We start from the raw sequence: 27,424 nt of genomic DNA, 5'->3' as shown, positions 1-27,424 counted from the left end.
TCACTTTTGGGAGAATTCTTAGTCTCACTAACTTGAGGAACCCCTAATTTGAAGCTTTACAAATGTAAAAGTTAGATCCATTGGTTATCCATTTTCTAAATGAATAATATGGTTTTTATCCATATCTGACCCGTTTTTAAAAGTTCATTATCCAACCCATTTTTTAGTGGATAATATGAGTGATTAACTATTTTCTTTTAACCATTTTGCCTCCCCTAATTGTAAATCCTGGTACATATGGCGATTACCTTGCACAGATCCTGGATCTTTTATGGAATTTTTATATTCCTATGCCACATAGGAAACCTTATTACCCTTAATGTTTACGATTTGACGTTATTATACTTAGTATACCAAATTACCAATTCTATATCATAATTAATTAAGGGTATAATTAATTGTACGTTTTTTACTCCTTAATTAAAGGAATCTGAAAACTCTTCTTTGTTTATATGAAAACAGAATTTGAAGTGCTTAATCCAGGCATTCTTGGATGCAGATTCCTCCAATATTCATTCTTTGATGCAATAAGTTTCTCGTTGAAGCCTAATCCAAAATATTGCTTTTGATTCTTTCATATATTCCAGATGATGCTATTAGTTGTGATGGAAAATCAGTAGCAGCTTTTGGTGAATAAATACTGCATTTCTTGGGAATGTTCGGTAATATTAACTGGAAATCTTACCTTAACATTTTCCAATTCAAACATCCGTCAGAACCATTCCAGTTAGAGATAAGATGAAAACAGAATCAATTAGCAACAGAGAATATGCTAGATATATACTTCTTTCAGTATATTTTCTACAAAAATTCTACAAATATACAACAAATCAGTTTAAGTATGTATAAAGCAGTATTATTTGTAAGGGTATCTACATAATTACTACATTTATACTAAATTGTAGACTGTTTTTCAACCAAAATTGATGGAATTGGACCTAAAAAAGCCATTCAGGTTCGTTATCGATTAGGTATCAGTGGAAACATAAAGATAAAAGAATTAACTAAGTATCAAATCGACCAGTGCATAAAGAGAGAGGGGAGGTAGCTTCCAGAAAGATAGAGTTATCACACAAAGGCGAAATGACTAAGATCTTGCTTAACCAGAAGATAGAATCCTATTGTTGAACTGGGGAGGCAGAAGGAAAGACATTCTTGCAGAAGATTTGTAGAAGTTTTAGTCGTTTTTGATTTGTGAAAACAGAAAACAAACATCTACAATCAGAATACAAATAATCTACAATTTATCTACAAAATATCTACAAACTGGGTACATTGAATTTTAATATCCCAATTCCCATTCAATTGTAGCTTAATTGGTATTTTTGACATAATTGCATTTTTTGCAAAAGATTTTGTAGAAGTTTTAGTCGTTTTGGATTTGTGAAAACAGAAAACAAAGCATCTACAATTAGAATACAAATAATCTACAATTTATCTACAAAATATCTACAAACTGGGTACATTGAATTTTTATATCCTAATTCCCATTCAATTGTAGCATAATTGGGATTTTTGACATAATTTGCGTTTTTTCAGAAGATTTGTAGAAGATTTGTAGAAGTTTTTATTTGTGAAAACAGAAAATAAAGCATCTACAATCAGAATACAAATAATGTACAATTTATCTACAATTTCTGCAATATGTCTTCTTCTTCTTCTTCTTCTTCTTCTTCGAGTTTCAATCTGAAATTCACTCAAAACCAAGTCTAATCTTCACTAAAACCCCTCAAAATTGAGATATAAACTCCAAACCATATTTCTCCAAACCCCTCAAAATTGCTTGAAAACCCAAATTTGAATTCAAAGCTTTCAAGCTTTTTAATGGCTGTCAATGGTGGAATTGCTGCTCTCTTTTCATTTGCTTTGTATTACTGAAATTTGCGATTGAGAATAGAGAGAGATGTAGAGAAAATTTCTGGAAACAAGGTGTATCGCAAAAACATAGTATGGAAAATCTTGTTCTGCGTTGTGGAAGATCAGAGTGAAGCCGACAATAATTATGGAATGTGTGTGATTTGCGTTGGGGAAGATGTGAAAAATATTTAATTCCCCTTTTTAGCGTGCAAAATAAGGAATCATAAAGCTACAGTGATTCCTTATTTAATGCATTGTATATATTAGGTAAAAATATTATTAACATAAAGGGTAATAAGCAAACTATGAACATATTTGATGATATAGTTTCATATATGGTATATATACGAAAACGCCTATCTTTTATTTCTTCCTAGCCAAGATTTGTATTGGAAAATTTGGATACTCCCAACAACGGACAGTAAAACATACGGATTAGCAGGTCATTGGGCCCGTGCTGACATCTTTAATAGACGCGACAAATAAAATAGAAATACAATATAAAGAACGAAAGAAAAATCATTTAATTTGAACTATTTTAGTTTGTTTTGTTGCAAGTCCAACATCAATACTTTACACGTATTCGAACGTGGCACGAAATTCTTGATTTTGGACACCAACTACATACTAATACTAACATTAAAAAAAAAATAGGGAAACCACGTCACGCGTCCAAAAATTCTACCTACTAGCATATCCATTTTTTTGTCGCTTTGCCTCGTTTAAAAAATTGTTTGACTAATTAATATCTGTATTTCTAGTTCAAAAACATATTTTTGAGCGTTTTATCACTAGTAATTGACAATTTTAATTATAATTCAGAGGTTAATTATCTATTATTATTTGGAATTATATCGCTGGAAAGTCCATAAAGTTGGAAGTATCTATTGTTATGGTTTAAATACTCGGCGGTGAATGATTTCGTAAATTTACTGAAGAGTGTATATAGTATTTTTAGTTTTTATTAGTGTGTATATAGTAATTTATTTCGAAAGAAATTTTGTTTTAACTTCTAGTAACATCGTGATCATTTTACAAAACTTAATGAAAAATTTAGAGAACGATATAACGATTAAGCAGAAAATGCAATTAGTGTGATATAAACTGTATATCATAAAAATCAAGATAAAATAAGTAAATTACTGTTAAAACGTCCATAGTTATCTAGAAAACTCCGTGCACGAGAAATACCCTCATCAAATAGTCAGTTAGAATATCATAAAGAGAAATAGTGTGAAACCGGTACAAGTTCTTTGTCTCTTTGCCATTCATAAATATTTTTAATTAATGGAGCAAGTAATGTGTCAAAATGGCGTTACTTTCAATAGTAATTGATCTGACTAAGTTAATTACTTTGAGTAGTATAAATTGTAGAAGGACGTCTATGAACATATCAAAGAGAGAAGAAATTAAATCCATTGATTAGGAAGAGAGTTTAACGATGGCTACAATCAATTACCCTGAAAACCCTTCTCCTGTTGCTGATGCAGAGGCTATTAGGAAGGCTTGTCAAGGTTAATTATTATATATCTCATCAAACTTGTCACTCTTTCCTTTCATATTCTTCTTTTTTTTTTTTCGGGTTGGTAATATCCTATTCTTGTTTCATCATCAATTATGATGCCTCTACTTTATCTTTCATTAATAAGTCGTTTACATAACTTAAATCCGACTTATTATTCTTTTCCTTTTCACCGTTATCAAGTTTGAATGAAGTGTTTTCTTTTTCTTTTTGCGGATCGTCACTATCCAATGGTTTGTTAGTTTAATTTCTACTGCAATTCTGTACCTCATGTTATGATATCTCTATCCAGGATATATGGTGTTTTCTGTAACTACAAAAGAAAATAATAAACAAGAACTAGAATTTGTGACGAACATATTATGTCGCTAACCGTAAGAATTCATTGCTAATTTTATTGAATGATGGATTAACGATAAATTATCAAAAACATTCTATTAGTTATAGGCTATTTCGCGACATATTAGCAATAAATATACTTCATAGCTTTTTTTTATATATATATATATATATATTATAATATTTTTACTAGGAACTAACCAGCCTTCACCATGTATAATTCAGCACCTTAATCTTGCAGTCTAACCCAATCTTTTTTTTTTTCCTTCAATAGCCTGATCATGCATTAACCATCCTCAGGTTATCCAGTTTTCCTTCTTTTCTTTTTCTTGTTTTTTTCTATTTTCGTTTCCCACAAAATTAAACTGTTTGCTTCCATTCAATGGTCACTTTTATTTCTTGATTTTATATGCGTTGAACAATATCCTTCCCCCAGTCGATTAATATTTAATGGGCCACTCTCTTTGGCAACTGTACAATTTTTATTTTTATTTTTCTGTTTGTAACTCATTTTTTTTTTTTTTTATTTAAGACTGATTTTGATAATTTTATTTTCCTTTATTGTCACATTTTTTCTTATTACACTTTTGTCAAGTGGAATTTAGGTTGGGGAACAGATGAGAAAGCCATAATTTCGATATTTGGGCATAGAAACGCAACTCAGAAGAAGCTGATTAGACGAGCTTACGAGGAGTTGTACAATGAAGATCTTGTGAAGCGCCTTGAATCTGAGTTGTCTGGACACTTCGAGGTATCCTCTTCTTAATTATTTCATTTAAAATTCTGAATATTTATCTATAACTTGATTAATTTGACAATTGCGACATTTGGCTTAATTCACGGCTAGAAAACTGCCTAAAATCGTCCAGAAATACATTGAAAAAACCGACCAATTTTTTATCGACTTCAATCCGTTGAAATTAGGTTGGTCGATAATAAATAGTGACCGAAGTCGGTCGGAATTTCCAACCGATTTCAGTCGGTCAATTAATTTTCACAAGCGACCCAAAAAGAATAAGTTTTATCAAAAAAAAATTGATCGAAATCGGTCGGTATTTTCCGACCGAATTCGATTGTTATTTTTAATTATGCAATAAGAAAATGCACCGTCCGGTTGGACAGATAAATAATATGTGTGCGCACGATATAAGGCCCAACATTTGGTGGAAAATGTACGAATTGAAAATACTCCTTTTATCCTGAAAAAAACAAAGGGATGACCTTCGGAATTATAGGATAGATGCATCAAATTTTTGTAGTAAACTTGGATTGATTTCTTAACTTTTTGAGAAATTCTATATAAATAATGATTTTTAAATTTTAACGTACATAAAAACTGATAAAAACTACACGGTAAAAGTTGTGTAACAATTAAAAATACTAATATTAGAAATTAGTACTCCTAATCTTTTTTCTTGGTAATACTTTTTGCCTCTGGTAAATATAACAATAGCTAGAAGAAGAAATACTGAAGTATTAATTCTCTGGAAACGACTTTCTTCTAATTAAATTAAGTGCCCACCTGATACAAATAAACCTAGTCCCCATCTTTGTTTTATTCTTTTAAACAAGATAATACATGCAAAAAGATTCTTTCTTTTTGCAGTCATTCAGACTAAATGATGTTATTGTTTCCTAGACATTGAATTTTTCTAACAATTTTTTGGCTCATTTTTTCTTCTATGCAGGCAATGAGAAGTCTTGGTTATTTTTCTAGGCCTTGAATTTTCAATAACAACTTTAATTTCTTCACACGTTTCATTTTAGCTAACACAATAATATTTCTAAACTTTTGTCTACATCTAATGGAAATACGTCGTCATTTACTGTTCTTTAAGTCCTTTTTCCTCTTTCAATTATTTTGGACGGAATCCTTCTGTTGTATAATTGATCACTCCCAACTCATTAATATTAGCGTCTTTTTTTTATTTAAGTTATTTACAGACATTATGAGAAAAGTTTGCACCATCCATAAAATTTTACCAAAGATTACTTAGTACTTATTATAAAGTTACAGTGTTTTCAAATAGACCCTTGGCATCCTTCCCTCCAAGAACTTTCCACCTTGCTCTTGGGGAGACTCGAACTCACAACCTCTTGGTTGGAAGTGGAGGTTGCTTACCATTGTCAACTCTTTTTGTATTTCATGATCTGTTTATCTATCTAATGTTATATAATGAATGCAGAAAGCAGTATACAGATGGATTCTAGATCCAGAAGACAGAGATGCAGTAATGTTGCACGCTGCAATAAAAGAGACACCAATTCCAGATTATCGTGTGATTATTGAGTACTCATGTATCTATTCCCCTGAAGAGTTCTTGGCTGTGAAACGTGCCTATCAAGCTCGCTACAAGCGCTCTGTGGAGGAAGATTTGGCTGAGCATTCTGCTGGTGATCTTCGAAAGGCATGTTTACCTATATATACTTTTATTTTGTTGGTTACTTATAGGTAGACATGTCAAATAGGCTGGGTCGACCTACGAACCGGCTCACATAATCCATTAAAATTGACCCTTTAACCGGCTCATGATCCACAAAATCCTAACCGGACCAATTCATTAATTTAAGGGTCTTGGGCCGGGCTATAATATTTTGACCTACCAAACCGGACCGGACTCGAACCGGTAGCTGACCCATGGGTCAACCGGCCCGGACCAGCTCACATATATATATTCAGACAAGTGGTAAAAAATTGAATTCAAACATTGAAGAAAGAATATAGTACCACACACTATGAGGCGTCTTGTCGAAATAGGCGAATTCCATATTTTTTAGACTATTAGTTATAGAAATATCTGAATTCCATATCTTTCTCAAATTTTAATGTTAATAAAGTATGATTTTTCTTTCATTTTTATTCTAATTGGCTTTAAGGACATGTAGTAATTTCAAGTTCATATATATATAACATTCGGGTTAAAGGATTACAGGTTACTGGTCTGGGTGGGGTCAACATATTTTAATTAACGGGTCAAATCCGGACCGGCCCCCATAAGAAAGTAAATCGGATCGGCCGGTTAAGGATCCACGGGCCAAGAGTCAACAGGTTCGGATTCGGGTCGGGTCGACCCATTTAACAGGTCTACTTATAGGGGTCACAGGTGTAAAATTTAACCCGTAAAAATCTACTTTGACCCTATTTGCTCAAGTTTGAGCTGGGTATATATATTTATTAGTGGGTAATAATTGGGGTAGTCCAAATTAATCCATCTAAAAGTTTGGAACAATTTGGCTTGCATAATAACCCAAATTGAACCCATACAAAAATTTATGAAGAATAGAATATACATACTTTTTTGAGGTTTGATTTGTTTGATATAGTTATGATAAATTTTAAGAAAAGATTTTATTTTAATTAAACAAATTACAAAAAACAGACAAACCAATGAAAAAATTATTTTGAGTTGAAGGGATTGAGTTATGGCTCATTGTGTAGCCCAAATTGACCTGTTCATCTTCACCCAAACAAACATTATGCGAGTTATTACTCAAACTGTTTATTGATTCGATGTGTTTTAACCCATCAGAATATCTTCCGACATCCCATTTGACACTCCTAATTTTATCTAATTTTAATTCTCGGAAGGCATTACTTGTTAAACTAGGTACTAAAGAAGGTAGTACCTAGTTATTTATTTTTTATTTTTTTGTGTATTGCGTAGTCATGATATAGTAGTCTATATCTGATTATATATATATATATATATATATATATATATATATATATTTTTTTTTTTTTTTTTTTTAGCGAAACAGCTTTTGGTTGCCCTAGTGGGCATATACAGGTATGCTGGTAAAGAGATAAATGCAAGAGTAGCAAACACCGAGGCTGACAACCTTCACAGTGCAATATGTAACAAGGAATTCAATCATGAAGAAATTGTTAGAATTATTTCAACAAGGAGCATCCCTCAACTCATAGCAACTCTCAACCGCTACAAGGATGATTATGGCTCTTCAATTACCAAGGTAACAAGAATGCATAAAAATTGGAGTAGTGACTGTTTCTAATATTTCTTTATTTACAATTTTCTTGAGGTTTACAATAGTTAAGTAACAAAAACACATTATACATCATGAACTGTCTTACATATTAAGTACGAGTATTAACTTCTTTAATATAAGTAAGATTTGCAAGATTATAGTATTCTCGAATATTGTGAAATCTCTTTAATATGTATATAACGTCACTTTGTGCGACTATAAAAGCTTCTTATTTAGGATAGAATTGAAAATTTAAGTTAAATTATAATTTTCAAATTTAAAGTGACCATTTCTTTTTACATAATTTGGTCTTTTAGCCGAGTATATTTATGGTTAATTTCTTAATTCTTTTTCCTCCTTTCCTTTTTCAGCACTTGAGGGATGACGCAAATGCTGCTAAAGAATACCTAGTAGCACTACGTACAACAATCCGATGCATTAATGACCCCCAGAAATACTATGAAAAGGTAAGTAATTACCTAAGCAGTCATTTTTATAGAAGGCGTCTATGAATAATTAATACTCCATCCATTCCAATTTATGTGAACTGTTTGAATATATTCAGAATTTAAGAAAAATAAAGATTTTTGAAATTTGTGGTCATAAACAAATCAAAAAGGGGTCCAGAGTATTTGTTTGATTAAAAAAGATTCTCATTAAGGGTAGAATTTAAAGTTTAAGCTAAATTGTTTTCAAATTTAGATAGGGGTCATTCTTTTTTGAACGGACCAAAAAGAAAATAGGTTAACATAAATTGGAACGGAGAAAGTACTTTATAAGACACTCACCATTAAATTTCGATGTCGTTTGAAATATTATCTTTAAAATTTTGTAACAAAGATTGTTTATTTCTCTAAAAATCAAATTAGCCGTTTGAACATCCTTCAGAAAAAGTTGGGAAAACTTTTTGGGAAAAAATAGATTATGTAAAAAGGAAAACTTAGTTTTTCTTTATTGAAAATGTATTAGTATTTTGTGGGTGGATGAAGAACATTTTTTTGCAAGCACACTCTCAAACCATTTGTCAAGAAAATACTAGTTTTTTTTTTCTTTTAAACAAAAGATTTCTCTAAAAAAAAGATTCAAAAATTACCATGCCAGACGCTAACGTTAACAAAGTTGCAAATGCCTAACATTCCTATAAATAAAAAAAACATTGGATGTGACGTCCTAAGAACAAAAACAGGGTTTCATACTTTTCGATCACCTTACAATAACAATCTAATAGTGTTGAGTCCTGAAACCGCTATGATCCCTAACTATCCCGCACCTGCCCTGACCCAAGATTTTGTGCAAGCGGGTTCAATTTTAGAAATACATAACTTTAGTCGTAAAATAGTAGTTGCCAAGTAGGTTCAAATAAAATATTTATACAAAATTTGCGCAGCTTCAAGCGGGTTCAGTTGTACCCGCTTGTTTCCACATGCGTCCGCCACGGAGTGCCCACAGAGGCATATTAGATTATGATTACATATATGAAAAACAGTTTAATGTAAACATATAATTAAAATTGGTCACTTTAGTACATATTCTGGATTCAATTTCGTCTGAACTCTGTCAAATTGACCTCCAGGTAATCCGCTATGCTATTAACGAGTCTGGGACTGATGAAGAGTCACTGACAAGAGTGATAGTTACAAGGGCAGAGAAGGACTTAAAGGATATCAAGGAGATTTACTACAAGAGGAACAGTGTCACTCTTGATCATGCTGTCTCCAAGCACACTTCTGGAGATTACAAGGCTTTCCTTCTCACTCTATTGGGAAATGATAACTAATTCATATTCAGAAATTGTCTTTCTGTTTTCTGAGTTTTAAGGTTTGGCCGGTTTGAACAAAAAGACTTCGTTAACGTTGTTGCTATTTTGTTTCTCTTAATGTTCTTTTTGTGTTACCAAGTACTATTTTTGGTTGCTACTATCAATATTCTTTTCCGTCAAGATTCAAGGGCCTACTTGTTACACATTCATCAATGACTTACTGAATTTAATACGAAAGGCTAATTTGTGAAATAGAGAATATATATTAACATGAATCGTATAGAGCAAAAATTGGGCATAATTTCTATTAACACCACTTGGAGACAACTTTTGGTTTATCCCACCAAGAAATTTCATCAATATACTTCTTAAGTGTAAAAAACTATTAGCAAATATATAGATACCCAAAAGAACATGAGCTGCTTCTTCTTCGTCCCTCCTTCATCACCATTTTCTTTTTGTGTGTTGTTGAAAAAATAAGACATATTGCTTAATTGTGATTGATTTCAATTGGTTTGTGATAAAATACAAAGGTCCACCAAACTCTATAGAGAATCAGGTTCTCTATCAGGTTCGTCAGAACACACGTACACTGCAGTAAGTAAATGACGAGGAATTTTACGTGAAAAATTCTCCGCTCAACGGGATTAAAAACCATAACCTACCCTTGTAGGATTTCAACTTCACTACTGAGCAATTTTTAGATTACAACCTATGTAACCTAGGAATTAACCTCTTAATCCCTCACTAACTTATAACATACCTATTACAAGCCACTTTATAATATCTCTATTACAAAGACTTCACAACTTGACTAACTCTAGCCAAGACACAAACACGGGGGTTTATGATTGACAATAGTTTCCTACACACTGCTTCTAAGTAAGCTAAGTAGGAGTTACAAGTAAGAACATTAACAAAGTTACAACTCAACTAAGGACATACAATCACTTGATACGAGGAACCGGTACGTAGTAGTGTTGCTCTTTGTTCTTGATCCACTTAAGAATTGTTGATGAGAAGCTTAATCACTGTTGAAGTGCTTGAGTGAATTCTCTAAGTGTTCAAGTGATTTTTGTTTTACCTTCCTTGATGTTAATAATACATGTGTGACATCACTTGCAATGATGTAAGCAAGGTAGGTAAAAAGCCTTCCTAAAAAAGTTAACTGCTGCACTATTCCTGTACTGTAGCGTATGCAGGTAGCAACTTTTCCAGCTGGAGAGTTGACTTCGTACAGTTACCTCGGGAGTTGGTAGCGACCTGTTCCCTCAACTATTCCTTCAACTCTATATCCCAAGGTGGAACCTTTTGATCTTAAGGTCTTGAGAATGCGTAATAGGTTCCTTATCTGGTTCTTGACAATAAGTTTGTTAGATCATCAAAACATAAAACAAGGTACTTGTAACCTATTAATTTTTTCTTTTTTGATGATGACAAACTTATAATTAAAAATCATACAAAGAACCATAAAGAACTAGATAATGAACCAGGAAGCCCATTGAGTTCCCCCTGAATCTGTATTCCCCCTTAATCAGTGCACATTATTATTCAATTATGCATAAATCTTCCCCTTTTTGGCATCATAAAAAGAAGAATACTAAGTATGTAACGAAAAGAAGTCTAGTGTGGTTAACTGATGCCACATGTGTGTACACAATATGATAGAAAATAGAGATAAAATAATAGTATCATACACGATAAAATGGGAAAAGCTTCCATAAAACACTTTGGATGTTTCAAACGGGAGCAGAATCAATGTACTATCCACAATTCAAAACACAAACAAAAACAAGCATCAACAACAAAAGGCATCATGAGAAACATTCATAAGAGACTGACACTGGAAACTGGACGTTGAAGGGGACACTGCTTAGGGGACACCAGGGGAATAGGGCTTTGAGGAGGGAGCAAAGGTTTTGAGGAAGCATTCGCGGACATTTGCTCATTGAGTAGTTTTTCTTTAAGGTCCTCCACCTGTTTTCTATGCTCAGCATTCTCCTTTATCAGGCGGGCAACCTTTGATCTATGAGAACTACTGGAACCAGGTGCCTCTTGTAGCTGATTGAGCTGACTCTCAAGAATCATGTTCGTAGCCTTCAACTTCCGGATCTTCTCTATGACACTATTTTAAGCATTTATTAGTTGAGAGATAATATAGGTGCTTCCAACTCCTCCGACCCTGTCAATACACTCGCACTCCTCAAGAGTGGTCTTGGAGAAGGTTTACTTTTTAGTGCGCACTTTGGCTTGTCCCAGACGCAGTTTGAAGAACTCGAAGACCTTTATGAGAAGAAACTCATAAGGTAGCCCATGGTTGCCATCCTTAAAGTTTTGCCACCTTTTGCATATGCTCAATCATCATCCCAGGCAGATTGATGGTGGTAAAACCATCCAAGGCTTCCATAAGGACCATGCCAGCTTTGGACATAATAGATCTCCTCTCAGCGCGAGGAAGCAGAACTTTGTTAACCATCTCAAAAAGCACCTGATATACTAGAAGGAGTGCCTTCTTATGCACCCGTTCCCCTTGCTAGATTGTCTTGTCCTTGACAATGAAATTTTTGAAATTTTACGTACAGGCACCCTGAACAGACGATATCCCTGCAGAAGGAACACCCAGGATAGACCCCAACACGGAAGAGTCCATCACTATATCCACCCTATTTATCAACACATAGATTTGATCGTCTTCAACTCTGAAGAGGTCAGCATAAAAACTCCGCACCTCCTCCTCATATACTTTTGGAACATCATTTGTAAAAAAATGAGTCCATTATTGTAAATCACAAATTTTCACTAACTGTCTCATCCCAGCAAGCTCTACAATGTCAGGGGAAAATGTGCAGCCCATAGTACCTTCTGATTTCTCAACTTCTCTTTCTCAGAACTCATAGACTCACCAACTTTTGCTTTGTTGATGGTACCAGGTTCCTCATCATCATCCACTTTTCTTTTCACTGACTTGCGAGTAGACTTTCCCTTATCCACTGACTTTTTATGCATATGTTCTCTAGAATTTTCCACTTCTTCATCATCAGACTCTCCACCACTCTCTTTCACTATCTTATCACCAGATTTCTCTACAAAGTTTTCACTAGGAACAATATCATCACTCTTGGTTGGACTTTCAACACTTGTAGAAGTGTTTCTTTCGGATTGAAAGTGAGAGTGTTTCTACCCCGAGGACTTGTGAGTCAAGGAACTTGGTTTCTCTTCTGCTTCCTCATTCACATTTACCACATGGACGACGTTTTGATGCACAACTTTTCCATCCTTTACCAGCCTTTTCTTTCTTTTACTCCTTTGACTATTCTTAAGAGTAGACTCTAGAGCCTCCTTTTTCTGCAACTGTGTAGTGGGTCGATTAGGGGTTGGCTCTGGAGCTGCAATTGACTTACTCCTAGCCCTAACAAAACTAGCAATCACCATATCATCTAGGTCTTCTTCACTATCAGACTTCATCTCAAGCACCACCATATTTAGAAGATCAGCATAGAAGTGGGGAGAAGAAGCAGGATAAACACTGACCTGGGGAAATGACCCCTGACCTGGATCCTCCGCGGAAGGATCAGGTCCATCATTTGGGACCCTGGTAGCATCATCTTATGCCGGTTGTTCAAATGGCACAAGTGCTTCCCTTTATTTTGTGGGATGAGGCTCTTCCCCCTGAGACTTAGATCCCCCTAACCCTTCCTCTACAACAACCCCTTTAGAAGCGATGGAGAGCATATTTTCTATTGCCTCCTTTTCTTGTGGTTCCATGGAAATTTCAACAGAGGGAGGAATGATACCTATAGAATCACAACCTATCATAGTTGTCTCAGCCTTTTCATGACTAATCGTTGGATTTTTACTAAAGGGCTCTTCCATGGAGAGAGTCGATGTTTCCTGATTTTCTTCTTGAACCAAATCACCTAGTTCACTCTGTTTGACTATCGAGACTAGAGGAGGACAGGCATTCTCAGACTTGCTCGGAGTCATCTTCTCATGAATTTGATGAGGAACAGAATTTGAGCGAGTAGGAGAGGGAGTAGAGTATGGAGGAGACTCTGCTTTAGGGTTTGGACTGGTAGTTGTGTTGGGAGAGGAGTCTATCGCTGGAGTTCTAACTGGTGTGGGCTCAATGGGGGTACTATCAGGTGCATTGAGAGTTACTTGATTTTCAGACATGGTGAAGTTTTACTGGAAGAGATTTGTGATGACCCAAAATGTCATCTTTAAATTAAATAATCATCTCAGTATTTTAAGACCTTAAAAAGCTCTATCAATAATTCCTCGACTTGCGTGCACAGTTCGTATAATTTTCTGGAAGGTTTTTTTTTTTATAAAAAATGGATTAAATTATGAATTAGAGCTTTAAAACTCAACTGAGTTGACTCTGATCAACATTTTGAGCAAACGAACCCGGATCCAAGTTTTGACCATTACAATAGTTCCGTATCGTGATTTGGGACTTGGTCATATGCCCGAAATCGAATTCGGAAGTCCATAGATCAAATTATCGCCATTTAACGGAATCTAGAAATCTAAGGCTAAAGACTTTTTAAGTTTGAACGGAGATTTGACTTTGAGCAAACGACCCCGGAATTGAATTTTGATGATTCCAATTGTTTCGTGTGGTGATTTTGGACTTAGGATCATATTCGGATTTGGATTTGGAAGTCTGTAGGACAATTCGGCGCATTTTGGCGAAAGTTGGAAAATAGAAGATTTTTGGAAAATTTTGACCGAGAGTTGACTTTTTGATATCGGGGTCGGAATTTGATTGTGAAACTTGGAACAACTCCATTATTTCATGTATGACTTGTGTGTAAAATTTGAAGTCATTCCGGATTGATTCGATATGTTTCGGCACAAAATATAGAAGTTGGAAGATTTGAAAACTCATAATTCAATTCGATGCGCGATTCATAATTTCGGTGTTGTTTGACGTGGTTTGAAGCCTTGATTAAGTTCATATTATATTTTGGGACATGTTGGTATAATTGGTTAAGGTCCTAAGGGCCTCGGGTGGATTTTGGAAGGTTAACGGAATGGAAATCGGACAAAAAAGGTTGCTGGAATTTCTGCTGCGGAAGCTATCTTGGACAGCAACTGTGCAATCGTGGATCCTATTTCGGAAGCTTATATCTCAAAATACATAAGGAATCTGTAAATTTACAATACATGAAAGTTGTAGCCCTTGCATCCTAGTTTCCAGAAAGCTAAACCATTAATTTTTGGATATTTGTACAGAAAGTTATGATCGATTGAATAAGGGTTGGTAAAGCTGTTTTGAAATTTTCCAGAAATGTTTGATGCGAGGAGGCTACTTTGGAAGCTTATATCTCGAAATATATAAGGAATCTAAAAATTACAAAACACGAAAGTTGTAGCCCTTGCATTCTAGTTTTCAGAACATTAAATCGTTCAACATTTGGACATTTGTACAGAAAGTTATGATCAATTGAATAAGGGATGATAAAGCTGTTTCTAGTAGACTTTTAGTGACGAAAATGGCTTTTAGTGACGGATGGGCAGAAACATTTAATCACAAAAATCAGTCAATTTGTCATTTCGTTTTGGAATTTTTGGAGCTCGGTTCTTGGGCGATTTGGGCGATTTCACGTGAAAACATTGGGGTAAGTATTCCTTATCCTATATTGATTATATTTCATGGTTCCATATGCATTTACATCATGAATCCATGAATTTATGGAAGAAAAATCAGATTTTTAGCCAAATTTTCCAAAAATGAAAATTTAAGATTAGAAATCCAATCCGATATCGGAATTTAGTAATTTTGGTATGGTTGGACTCGTGGCTGAATGGGTTGTCGGATTTTGTGAGTTTCATCGGATTCCGAGACGGGCGAATTTTAGTGCAATTTCGGATTTTAAATGGAAAATGTAGAATTTCATATGGAATTAATTCCTATAATTTTTATTGACTGAATCGAATTGTTTATGACTAGATTTGAGAATTTCAGGCACGAATTCACGAGATAAAGGCTTGTTGGAATTTTGAATTGGTTGCAAAGCGAGGTAAGTCTTTTGTCTAACCTTAGCTTGAGGGATTAGGAGTTATGTCTTATTTGCTACATGTTAATTGTGGAGTACGACGTATAGGCATGGTGACGAGTATCTATACGTTGGTGTCAAGCATGCCCGTGAGTCTTGTATTATAATTGTTATGACTCCCTTATGGTTTATTGCGCTTCATATGTTATTATCACCATTGTTCCCTTGCCGGGATATTTGTTTGATATTATTGTTCCCTTTTTGGGATGTTTGTTTTGATAGTATTATTCCCTTACCTGGATGTTGTTGAAATATCATTGTTCCCTTGCTGGGAAGTTGTTATATTGCTCTTGTTCCCTTGCCGGGATTCCTTGTGATTATTGTTGGCTTGTAACTGGGAGCGGGTGGTACGCCTACCACAAGATATAATGAAATGGGAGCGGGTGGTACGCCTACCACAAGATATAATGAAATGGGAGCGGGTGGTACGCCTACCACAAGATATAATAAAATGGGAGTGGGTGGTACGCCTATCACAAGATATAATGAAATGGGAGCAGGTGGTACGCCTACCACAAGATATAATGAAATGGGAGCGTGTGGTACGCTTACCACGAGATACATGAAATGGGAGCGGGTGGCACGCCTGCCACGAGATATAGGAAATGGGATCGGGTTGCACACCTGCAACAAGATGTGAAAAGAAAGTAAAATCTACCTTTGTTTTCCTTATTCTTTTTAGTGGTTGGATTTTGATTCCTTTATAATTCTCTTGATATTCTATTTTCACTTTTTTTTATATGTTCAATACTCCAAATTTCAATAATTGTTATATTTTTAACTCAATTGATTTCTCAACTAAATTTTTCTTAAACCGTTAGAGGTTGTACTTTACTTAAAAAAAGAATTTCTACTATGTTTTGATTTATTGATTTCTCGTATTAAAGGTAATGATTATTCGATATTGTACTTTAATTGAAAAGGGTATCTTCTTTATCAAATAATTTCTAAAAATAATTTCATCTTTTCTTGTTGATTTCCTAATTGGGTTGGAAGCTGTACTCTACTTTATGTTAAGTGAATAAGGCGTCACAAGATGACCTTTACTCGAAAGAATTATATTCGAAAGATGCTTATTTGAAAGATATTCATTTAAAGGAAATATATTCGAAATATATTTATTGAAAAACATATTATCTTAGAGATTATTACTTGAAGGATTTATAGGTGAAAGATTTATATTTGAAGGACTTAATAAATTGATTGCGCTTTTATCTATTATTTGTTGAGAAACATTTATGGTGTTTTTATTGCCTGCTATTTATATCACTGGTTGATCATTGTTGCCATCATTGTTATCTACTTCTTATTATTTTTGTACGCTATATTGTACAGGTTTATTTGGTAGTCTGGTCCTAGCCTCGTCACTACTTCGCCGAGGTTAGGCTTGGCACTTACCAGTACATGGGGTAGGTTGTGCTGATACTACACTCTGCACTGTGCGCAGATACTGATATCGAAGTGCTTGGACCGCAGTGAGGGTGCTGTCTTCATCCCACACAGGCAACACGAAGTAGTCCTGCAGACGTCTGCGGGCCTTGGCGTCACCTCCTATCTTTTCCTTTATCCTGTTTCCTTTACTCATTTCAGAAATAGTGTTTATTTTATCTTTCAGACTTTGTATGTAGTATTCTTAGACCGTCTGTGAAGTTGTGACACCAAATTCTGGGTAGAGTTGTATTTAGACTTCCGTAGTTTTGTATTAAGATAAATTGTCAGATTTTGTCTTCCGCTTAATTATTTTTGCTATTTGCATAATATCTACTCATCACTGATAACGGTTTAAAACTGGAAAAGGTTAAGTAATTAGGATAATTTGGCTTGCCTAGTTTTCACCAGTAGGTGCCATCACGGCTCTCGAGGGTGTGAAATCTTGGTCGTGACAAGATTGTGGATTAAGACGAGAGAAGATAAAGAGAAAACTTTGAATTTGGAAGTGAAGGGTTGTGATGTTGATGGACGTATTTATGAAAAGTGAGGTACCGGTTTTGAAACGGCGGCAATTTTGATTGGGGAGTTGGATCGTTCAGTGGCAAGTGAGACGCTTAGGATGAAAAGACACAACGTAAAGAGACTGACATGCTGATGATGTGGCATTGTTTTTGTCCATTTTAAATTGTGTATGAGAGAATAAAGAAGCTACTAACCTGTGTCAAGAGAACTAGGTTCCCTGACAAGTCTTGCAAGTGAACTTAACCCCTTTTACCAGTATGTACTGCATCAGTTGCTCTGTAATTATCATACGTGTCGACCTGTAACGGTATAGAAATGAGTTAGACTTGGAAAGAAAACACTTTAGCTAATTTTACCAGTATATGATTTTCATAGCCAATCATTGGGAACCAGGTCCTCAGTTGGGTTTTATCAACCCCAGTGCCATGCGATTTCTCTCATAATGTTCTCTTCTCAGGGCTTTGGTGAAGATTTCTACAATTTGATCTTAAGTGCCGCAAAACTTCATACAAATGAGCCTTTTTTCAACATTGTCCTTGATGAAGTGATGACGTACATCAATGTGCTTGGTCCTCTTGTGTTGGACTGGAATTTTGGCCATGTTGAGTGCATTTGTATTGTCACACAAGAGAGGTACACAATCAGTGTACACTTCAAAGTCTTCAAATTGCTGCTTTATCCACAACAATTGAGCACAACAAGAAGCAGCTGCTACATATTCTGCTTCAGCTATTGAGAGTGCCACTAAGTTTTGCTTCCTTGTACCCATGAGATAAGGCAGGAACCCAGAAAATGTACCATCCCAGACGTGTTTTTCCTATCCACCAGATAACCTGCATAATCAGCATCAACATACCCAATGAGATCAAGATTATCACCTGAAGGATAGTAGAGAACCAGGTCATGTGTTCCTTTAAGATATCTCAAAATTCTTTTAGCAACATTCAGATGAGATTCCTTTAGATTTGACTGGAACCTTACATAGAGACCGATGCTAAACATAATGTATGGTCTGCTTGCCTTGCAGTGAGATACAGGAGTAATCCAATGATTCCTCTATACATGGTTTGATTTACATGAGAACCAAGTTCATCCATGTCTAGATGTGTAGCTGTGGCAATGGGAGTGTCGATAACTTTTGATGCTTCCGTGTCAAATATTTTCATCAGCTCCTTGATATATTTCTGCTGACTTATCAATGTTCCCTTTGTTGATTGCTTCACTTGAAGTCCCAAGAAGAAATTTAATTCTCCCATCATGCTCATCTCAAGCTCACTCCCCATGGATTTTGCAAACTCTTCACAGGGAGAGTTAGTTGTGGCTCCAAAAATGATATCATTAACATATATTTGAATGATGAGCAGGTTCCTCCCCCGTTTCAAGATCGCGGATCCTGCTTAAACCCATACAATGCCTTATCCAACTTGTTGTATTTTCAAACTCATCAGGTTTGTTCCTGAATACCCAGCTAGTCCCTATGATGGTACGATCTGCAGGTCTAGGAACCAAGTACAATATCTTGTTTCTCTCAAATTGATGCAACTCCTCTTGCATGGCTATGATCCAGTATGCATCTTTCGGTGCTTCTTTGATCTATTTGGGAAAGAAAGGCTGAAAAGGCAAGTGCATTTATGGCTTTTGATCTGGTTTGAAATCCTAAATCAAGAGGGGTGATTATGTTGTGAGTAATCCCATTTTTAATACAAAATTCATCGAATCTGGCTCAAACTCTGTCACATGATCTGATCTGATACAAGCCATATTTGTTCCCATCTTCACTTGGATCTTCTTGACAAAGGCCACAAATACTTGAAAAGTTTCATCCTTGGTTCTGAGGAACATAGTCCAAGTGAGCCTGGAGTAGTCATCCATTATCACAAAGATATATCTTTTTCCTCCTCTGCTCTACACTCTCATTGGTCCACATAGATCCTTACGGAGAAGATCAAGTGGCCTTGAGGTTGCTGACTTCCTTTTTGGGTTTGAATGAATATCTGACATGCTTTCCTTTTGTAGAAGCATCGCACACTTTTTGTTCCTTGAAGTTCGACTTGGGCAGACCACGAACCAGGTCCTTATGGACCAGTTTATTTAGTAGTGAAAAGCTTGCATGCCCCAGCCTTCTGTGTTATAGTTCAACATCGTCATCAACAACTCTCAAACAACTTAGATCACCACTTTTGCAGGGACTTAAAATCAGCAACACAAATATTCTTGTATCTTTTGGCCACAAGCATCACCTCACCAGTCACAAGATTTGTGACTATGCATATCTTAGACAAGGATTCCACTTTATTTCCTTTGTCGCATATCTGAGAAACGCTCTAGAGTCTATGCTTCAGGCTACTGACATAGTACACGTTCTCAATTGAGTGAGCAACCCAATCCTTCCAACTCCTATAGTGTATCCCTTTTTTCCATTTCCAAAGGATACACTCTCTCCTTTGCAGGGATTTCAGTGAAAGGAAATTGATTGTACTCCAGTCATGTGCTTTGAGCAACCACTATCCATGTACCATTGTTGGTTGCTCCCCTTTACTACTCCCTTCAAAAGGAAATCAAGGGTTAGATTTAGGAACCCAGACAAGTTTGGGTCCCTTGTAATGAGGGAATGGATGAATTAGTGCTCTTTTAGTCCAAGCAGGTAGTATGCGTTTTCTATGTGAAGGACCAGTTCCTCTAGCAGTAGTTACTCTCTCAGCAAAGACTTTATTTTTCCAATGAGACTGAACCCTGGCCTTGCAGTTTTCCTTGAGTGCCCATTGTTACCACAATGGGTACACATCGAATTGTCGGGTACAGTAACATACTTGCAATAAGGGTTGTACGAAGTCTTCTCCCTTTGAAATCGAATTCCCTGCCTGTTCCCCCCATTGTTAACATATATGGCAGTAATAACATCAGAGAACGAGGTCCACTTAAGAGAATTTTCAAGATCACTCTTCACTCTTCCTAGTTCTTCCTGAAGCTGTTTGTTTTTCTCAAGCCCAGCACACAAGACTAGTCTCCACTAAATTAAACTCATTTTCAAGCTTAATGTGTGCCTCACTCGCAACTTCCTTTCCCTTTTCAGAGTTTCCAAGCCTATTCTCCATTCTAAGTTCCTCAATTGTCTTCTTCAAGTCTACTACTACCACTACTAGGTCATCTCTCTCTTGCTCAAATTAGCAACTCTCTCAGTTAAGGCTTCTTTTTCTTTACTTACACACTCAATGGTTTCTTTTAAATCAACCACAACAACCATTAGATCATCTGTCTCATGTTCTATACTGGCAATTTTCTCATCTGGCATCCTTCTCATTTTTCAGGTTCTCTATTATGTCTTTAAAATCAACTACAACGACTACTAGGTCATCTCTGGTTTGTCCAGTTTCTCCTAATTCCATAGTTAACGCATCTTTATCACTTATAAGACTATGGTAAGCATCAGTTAATACATTTGCTAATGACATGAGCTTTTTAGGAGAGTAAGATTTCAAATTTTCTGAACATCTAGAAAATTGACCTCATCATTGTCGTCATCTTCATCGTCATCAGATTGAGCCATCAAAGAAAAAATTGAGTCATACTCAGTTGCTTCACTTTCCACTACCATCATTGAACTATCACCATGATCATTTTACTCATGCAGAAAGATCTTGCTTTACAATATTGTCAGCATCATTCTTTCTCTTGAAGCATTTATCAGGAATTGGATTCCTCTTGGCTGCTTTGTCAAGGTTGTTTTTGTACTAATCTTGCTTTAGGAGAGGGCATCCTTGATGAAGTGTCCTGGCTTACCACATTTATGATATAGGTCATAATTTTTTGACTTGCTAGAACTTCCCCTTTTTGGAATGCCTCCATTCCTGTGAACCATCTTCTGGAATCTTCTTGTCAAGTAAGCCATATCACCATCCTCACAACCTGAATCATTATTGTCCGTCGTGAGGACCAGGTTCTTCTCCCTCTTGGGCTCTCTTCTTTCATTGTCCTTCTTCTTCTTCTTCATTTTGTAAGTTTTCAAGTTTCCAACAAGTTCATCCATGGTCAATGTCTGTAAGTCCTTCGCCTCTGTAATGATGTTTACTTTTCTCTCCCAAGAACTGGGCAGTATACTAAGGATTTTTCTAACAAGCTTGTTTCTTGGAATAGTTTCACCAAGAGAGTGAAGCTCATTGATGATGGAGGTGAATCGAGTATGCATATCTTGGATGGATTCATCACCTTACATCCTGAAGAGCTCATATTCAGTTGTGAGCATATCAATCTTGGATTGCTTCACCTGTGTTGTTCCCTCGTGAGCTGTCTGAAGAGCCTCCTAGATTTCTTTTACTAATTGACATGTCGATATCCTGTTATATTCATTAGGACTAATGCCACAAACAAGAATTTTCTTTGCACGAAAATTCTTTTCTATGGCCTTTCGATCGGCATCATTGAATTCCTTCCTCGTCTTGGGAATGGCTACAGATGGGTCATCAAGGTTCTTGGTAGGGACAAAGGGTCCGTCACATATGACATCCCATAGCTCAGAATCATCAGCCATGATGAAGTCGCGCATCCTAGTTTTCTGATCTCGCCCAAACTCACACTAAGATGATAGGTAGTGAGGCGGTCGAAATAATGATAAATCCCAACACATGTTGGGGTCGATTCCTCAGGGAGTTAGATATGGGATTAGGTATATACCTAGAGTAAATGTATGATGTGCCTTAGATTGCACTTCCACATATTCATTAGTTGTTTCTATTTCTACTTTTAACAAATGATTGGATGTATTAAACTAGAAGATAATGTTTTTCGTTTTGGTTGTTTTTCAAATGATAAAGGATCTAGGGTCGGGACTTCCACCTAGGTGGCTACCTAACGGGTTGTAAACTAATAGGAAAGTTTGATTTAATTGGGGTCGTAATATAGCTATTACACTCGGGTACTCACTCTATACCTCTCGGTAGTTTGAGTGATTTTGCCCAATTTGGCTTTCTCAAGACCAAATGGGTATTGCTCATATCAAGTGTTATATACTCAAGTCGGTTCTTACTATCTCTAGATTTGACCCTTTAATAGGGCTATCAATTTCTTGAGTTCACCCAAATTCCTTGTTAGCCAAGTTTTCCTAAACCTAGTCTCTCTTTCTCAAGCAAAGACTAGTTCAATTAGGCATGAATCAATATTTGCAACCATTAATTCTAGAATTTAAGCATAAACAAGGCTAAATATCACTAACCCAATCACAAACAAGCCCTAAAATTAGATACCCATTAAGTACCCACACTAGGATTGAGCCACAACTCTAGCTAAAGATTTAGCTACTCATGAAAAATAAAGAAATACAAGAAGAAATTAAGGGAGAATGCATAATAATTGATTAAACAAAGAAAATCTAATGTTTAGAAGTCAATCTAGTACAAAATTACCCAAAGAATTAAATAAAACCGCTCAGGTGCACCTCTGCAAGCTAAACTTAACCTCAAAATGACCAAAAATTCTATTTATACAAAGCTGAAAATATCTGACAAAAATATCCCTGTGAAAGTTGTGCGGCTGCATAATTGTAGTACGGTCCGCATAGTGGGCTTCTACGGCCGCACAATTATCTTGCAGTCCACAATCTTGGGAATTTGGGCTTGGGACTTCAGGCTTCTGTGGTCCGTAGAAAAGTGGGTGCGGCCGCACTTAGGATTATGCGGCATCACAAAAGTGATGCGGTCAATCTTGCAGAACGCATAATAATGGATGTGTCCGCACTTGATCTCCTACGGCCGCACAATTTTAGTGTCGTACGCACTCCCTAAGATAGCCAAAACACCACTCTTTGAATCACCCTTCTACGGTCGCACTTGAATTGTGCGGTCCGCACTGCTAGCGCTTTTGCCTTGTTTTGGTTCTTGTTTACTTTAGACTCCTTTATGAGTTGATTTTGACTTTTTTGGCTCGTTTCCCAATGTTCTTGCAAGTAAGCACATGTAGTTAGTTTTTGGGAATACCTTTAAGCATTTTTTAGCTAAAATGAAAGTAAAAGAGAGCAAATAAGCGGTCAAAATCCCTACTTATCAACTCCCCTAAACTTAAAGTTTTGCTTGTCCTCAAGCAAATAAGGCAATTCCCACCTTCACTAGAAAAAGGGATATTACAGCTAGCCTAAGGTGAATCAATTACACATCAACTAGGACCAACAATTACCCACAACACATATGAATTATCAACAACGCAATGATTTGGCTTTTCAATAGTTCTAGTGTGACACTAGAGCATCAAAAGTTGACTCTATTCATCAAGGAAGCTGCTATTTCATGTAGGTCATTTGTGGATCCCGAACTCATCCTCCTTTACTCTCTATTAGAAAATCTCACTTTAGAATGTAACAGTCGAATCAAGGATTGTTGAAAAGTTCGCTCATCTCTCTGAAAAGAACATCACAAGTCCGGCTTTAAGTACCATAAGCTTGCCCCTCATGTAAATCACCACTAATGTAAGCTCACTCAACCTAAAATCATGTAGGGATTTTGCGGGATTTAATGAAGGCTTTTGGATCAAGGTAGGACTTATTGGAATAGAATGGTTTCATCTTTCCTTAACCACTCCATTTTCTCTTTTCGACTCATACTTTATTGACTCTTTGAGTCATTTTCTTCTTCATCGGGGGAACTAGAGAGACGTAACATCACTCTTTCTTGAGCATGACATTTATTTTTCTCCTTTTCCATTTACTTCAGCCTTTCCTCCTTATTTTCTTTTGGATTTTTTTCAACTCTTCACTTTATTCACTTTCTTTTTGGCATTTTTTTTGCCTTCCTTTTTCTTCATTTCTTTCTTTTTTTTGTACTTTTCATCACTTTTAAACTCCTATTCTCTCCCCCAAACCTATATTTTTGCCAGTTGTTCCCCAAGAATGCTAAGAAAAGATCAGGTTCCAAGAGAGGGTCATTACAAAAATGGATGAAGGCTTGTAATGTGGATATTGAAAAGAAAAAGGGTTTTGGCTCAAAGGGGTTGACTAGGGATATTACATTGGTAGGCCATGAAAGATTTGAAATTTTAAAATGGATCAAAGAGAGCCTACGATCATTTCTCAAGCCAAGCTACACTTAGAATTTTGCCTAGACAAACATTCGGGACAAGTTCTAGACTATTAGCACAGGTACTTGGACTTGCAACTAAACATCTCACCTGTCACGCTTCTGGATTTCTAAAAAGAACAGAGTCATGGGCCAACAACAACTCTAGCTAAGATTGAGAATCACAAATGACTCGATTTGAACCACTCAATGACTGCTTAAGTTAACACAAGAGTCATAACTAGAGCTATTTTCTGCCACCAACTTATTTTTAATCATGCGATCATAGGTAAATGTGTTGGTACCAAGTGAAACATGCTTGAGACTGCTTTTATTCATTACTACTATATTTACCAAAACATAAAAGAAAACAGACTCAATCCCTCAAAAGGTTGCCATGCCATCCATCGTTGGGAAGAGCCACCCGGTTCACACATAATCCACCTTTGGAAAGGACCGTGACATTAAAAAAATCAAAGGCTTATTATTCACTTAAAACGTAAAAAGAAGCTAGCAAATTAAAAAGAAGCTACTAAGGTAAATAAGAAGTTATACTACTAAGGAAAAGCAAACTAAAGAAGCTATGAAATAAAATACGGAAAGCGAGATGAATGAATATACAAACCAAAGTCAAATGAATATATACATAGGGGGAAAAGAATATATACATCAAATTGAGAGAATATATACATACCAAAGGAAAATAAAGATGAAATAAAAAAAAAATAGTATTAGAGTTATTACAACCCAAATGTCAAATAATCAAAATAGACCCCCCCACAAATGAAATAAGCATGTCCACAATGCTTAATAAAAATAAGAACAGGGAAAGGGTAGATAGTTAAGAGAAATCCCTATGTGGTCTCAGTCTACATAGGATCATCAGGAACCTCAGCCTCAAGTTGTATCTCATCATCTCCAGGCTAAGGGACAACTGGGTTGCTCAGCATCTGGATCATCTCCTCAAAGTGTGGGAACTAGCAACCGGCTCCTCAAACTGGCCGGCTACTGCCTCTGGTGATGTTTGTGTTGCTGGTGGTGCCTGTGCTGCTGAGGTTGTTGTCTCTATGAGCAAGTCCAATGGTAAGTCACCAGTAAATGTAATCTTCTCAATCTCCTTTCTCAGCTTGTGCACCGACTTCTTTGATGCCTGAGACTTCCGCATCTTTTTTATCTGTTCGCCCAAATCCTCAATGGCTTTCCCTTGTTCCACCACTTTAGCCATAATAAGCTTCTGGTCGGCAATAATCTTCTTCAATACTTCCTCCACTGACGGAGACACCTGTGGCTCTGCTGGGGCTGCTGGGGCAGATATTTGTGCTGCAACAACACTGGATATATCAGTCAACTTTGTTGTAGCTGTCTGCATCCAGTTGTTGAGGCTCACTAATGTCTGGGAGACTCGCAGCGCAGTCTGAGGATAAGTAGATGGAAGCTGGCACTGGTAGTGGCACTGATAATCTAGTAGAAGCAAGTGTTCACGAGGATGAAGGTGGCATGGCTGTTGTCCTAGTAGAAGTACCGGCTGCTGTGGAAGGCTCGACAACTAAATTAGTAACTACTACTTCTCGCTCCTCAGACTGGCCAGCATAGGTAATATCTCTACCCTTGAACTTCGGGTTGTCAACTCCTTGGAGGTGGTACCACGAGAAAGGCTTCTTGGCCTTCACCTCGATGTCATAATGCTTCGGCTCCACCCCTTGATCTTGATGTATTCGGTGAGGAAGTTCGGGTACGGATAGGATCTCTCACCCTTCTGGACATCTAAAGTGATATTGGTGGACATGATGGCACCAACATTTATCAGATACCCTGCCATAATTAAAGCCACCAAGACTGCATGGGGAAGTGGAAGCATGTTGTCATTGAGGCATAGGTCAATACGACTACACACAAACGATTGCCACCCTTTTGCTTCAAAGTTCAGGATAGCCCAGATAATTGGAACCCCTGCTATGAGCCACAAAGGTGTTATTTGGGATTGCCAGTATCTCAGCCAACCACGGACGAGCTGCATCACCCATGGCTAGCTTCTCCAAATATTGCACTGCCTCCACTTCTTCATACCCTACGTATTTGTTCAGTGCATAGGAGTCAAAGCGGATTTTCAGATTCCGCACTTTGTTAGCTTAGTTCCCTGTTTGATGTGAGCAACATTTGCATAGAATTCCATGACCAGGTACTCATTCGCATCAAGGACGATGTTGGTGAACCATTTCCAACCTTTCCGCTCTTGGAATTGCCTAAGGACATTGGGGTTGTGCTTGTTCAAATCTTTCATCAAAATATGTTGCTCAAGAGTGAGCAACCTCTATGGCCACCATTCCCTAAACTTCGCGAAGGTAGTGGCACTATCAAATCTGTCCTCCCATACCTCCGGCCTCTTCGACCTATCTAAACATGCCACTGCAGTATCGCCCCCTATCCCATCATCTAGAACATCATCATCATCATCACCTAAATTTATTGGAGCAGGGGGAGCATGTGAGGAAGAGGTCTCAGAGTCTTGATTTCCCTCTTCTAAACCTTCAAACGATCTGGCAGTTGATGAAGACTCATCGACCAAATAGAATCTCCCTGGGATTTGTTATGATTGGGCTTCCGGCTATACTTGCACGGAGTTACCCTCAGAAGCTTCCCCGGATGGGACATACTCACTGGTCTCCGAGGTATTAGGGGCTCTATTGGCTGTGGCCTTTTTGCTTATGACCTTTTGGATTGACAGAGAGAGATTGCCTTTGCGTCGACCATGGCCTCGGGATGGTTCTGCCCTACATTTTGACATATCTCCTTTTCCACGTGAGCGAACCATTGTATGCAACATATAATAACTATAAATCAATTACAATTGAAGCTTATAATGTATACAGAGGTATGATTGAAAGCTGCAGCATAATCTTCTCAG

General features: G+C 36.6%; 1 protein-coding gene across 1 annotated transcript; it reads left to right on the top strand.

The window, feature by feature from the left end:
* Window positions 1-3,253: 3,253 nt before the first annotated feature.
* LOC107768591 (annexin-like protein RJ4) lies at window positions 3,254-9,642 on the top strand. The gene is given in 6 exon segments (NM_001324986.1): window positions 3,254-3,371; window positions 4,324-4,469; window positions 5,905-6,126; window positions 7,478-7,690; window positions 8,077-8,172; window positions 9,279-9,642. Coding segments are annotated over 6 exon segments (954 nt in total). The 5' UTR covers window positions 3,254-3,298; the 3' UTR covers window positions 9,483-9,642.
* Window positions 9,643-27,424: the final 17,782 nt, after the last annotated feature.

Source organism: Nicotiana tabacum, chromosome 5, assembly GCF_000715075.1.
Source record: "Nicotiana tabacum cultivar K326 chromosome 5, ASM71507v2, whole genome shotgun sequence".
Lineage (NCBI taxonomy): Eukaryota > Viridiplantae > Streptophyta > Magnoliopsida > Solanales > Solanaceae > Nicotiana > Nicotiana tabacum.
The sequence above is the reverse complement of the archived record's forward strand: the minus strand, read 5'-3'. Positions and strand labels throughout refer to the sequence as shown.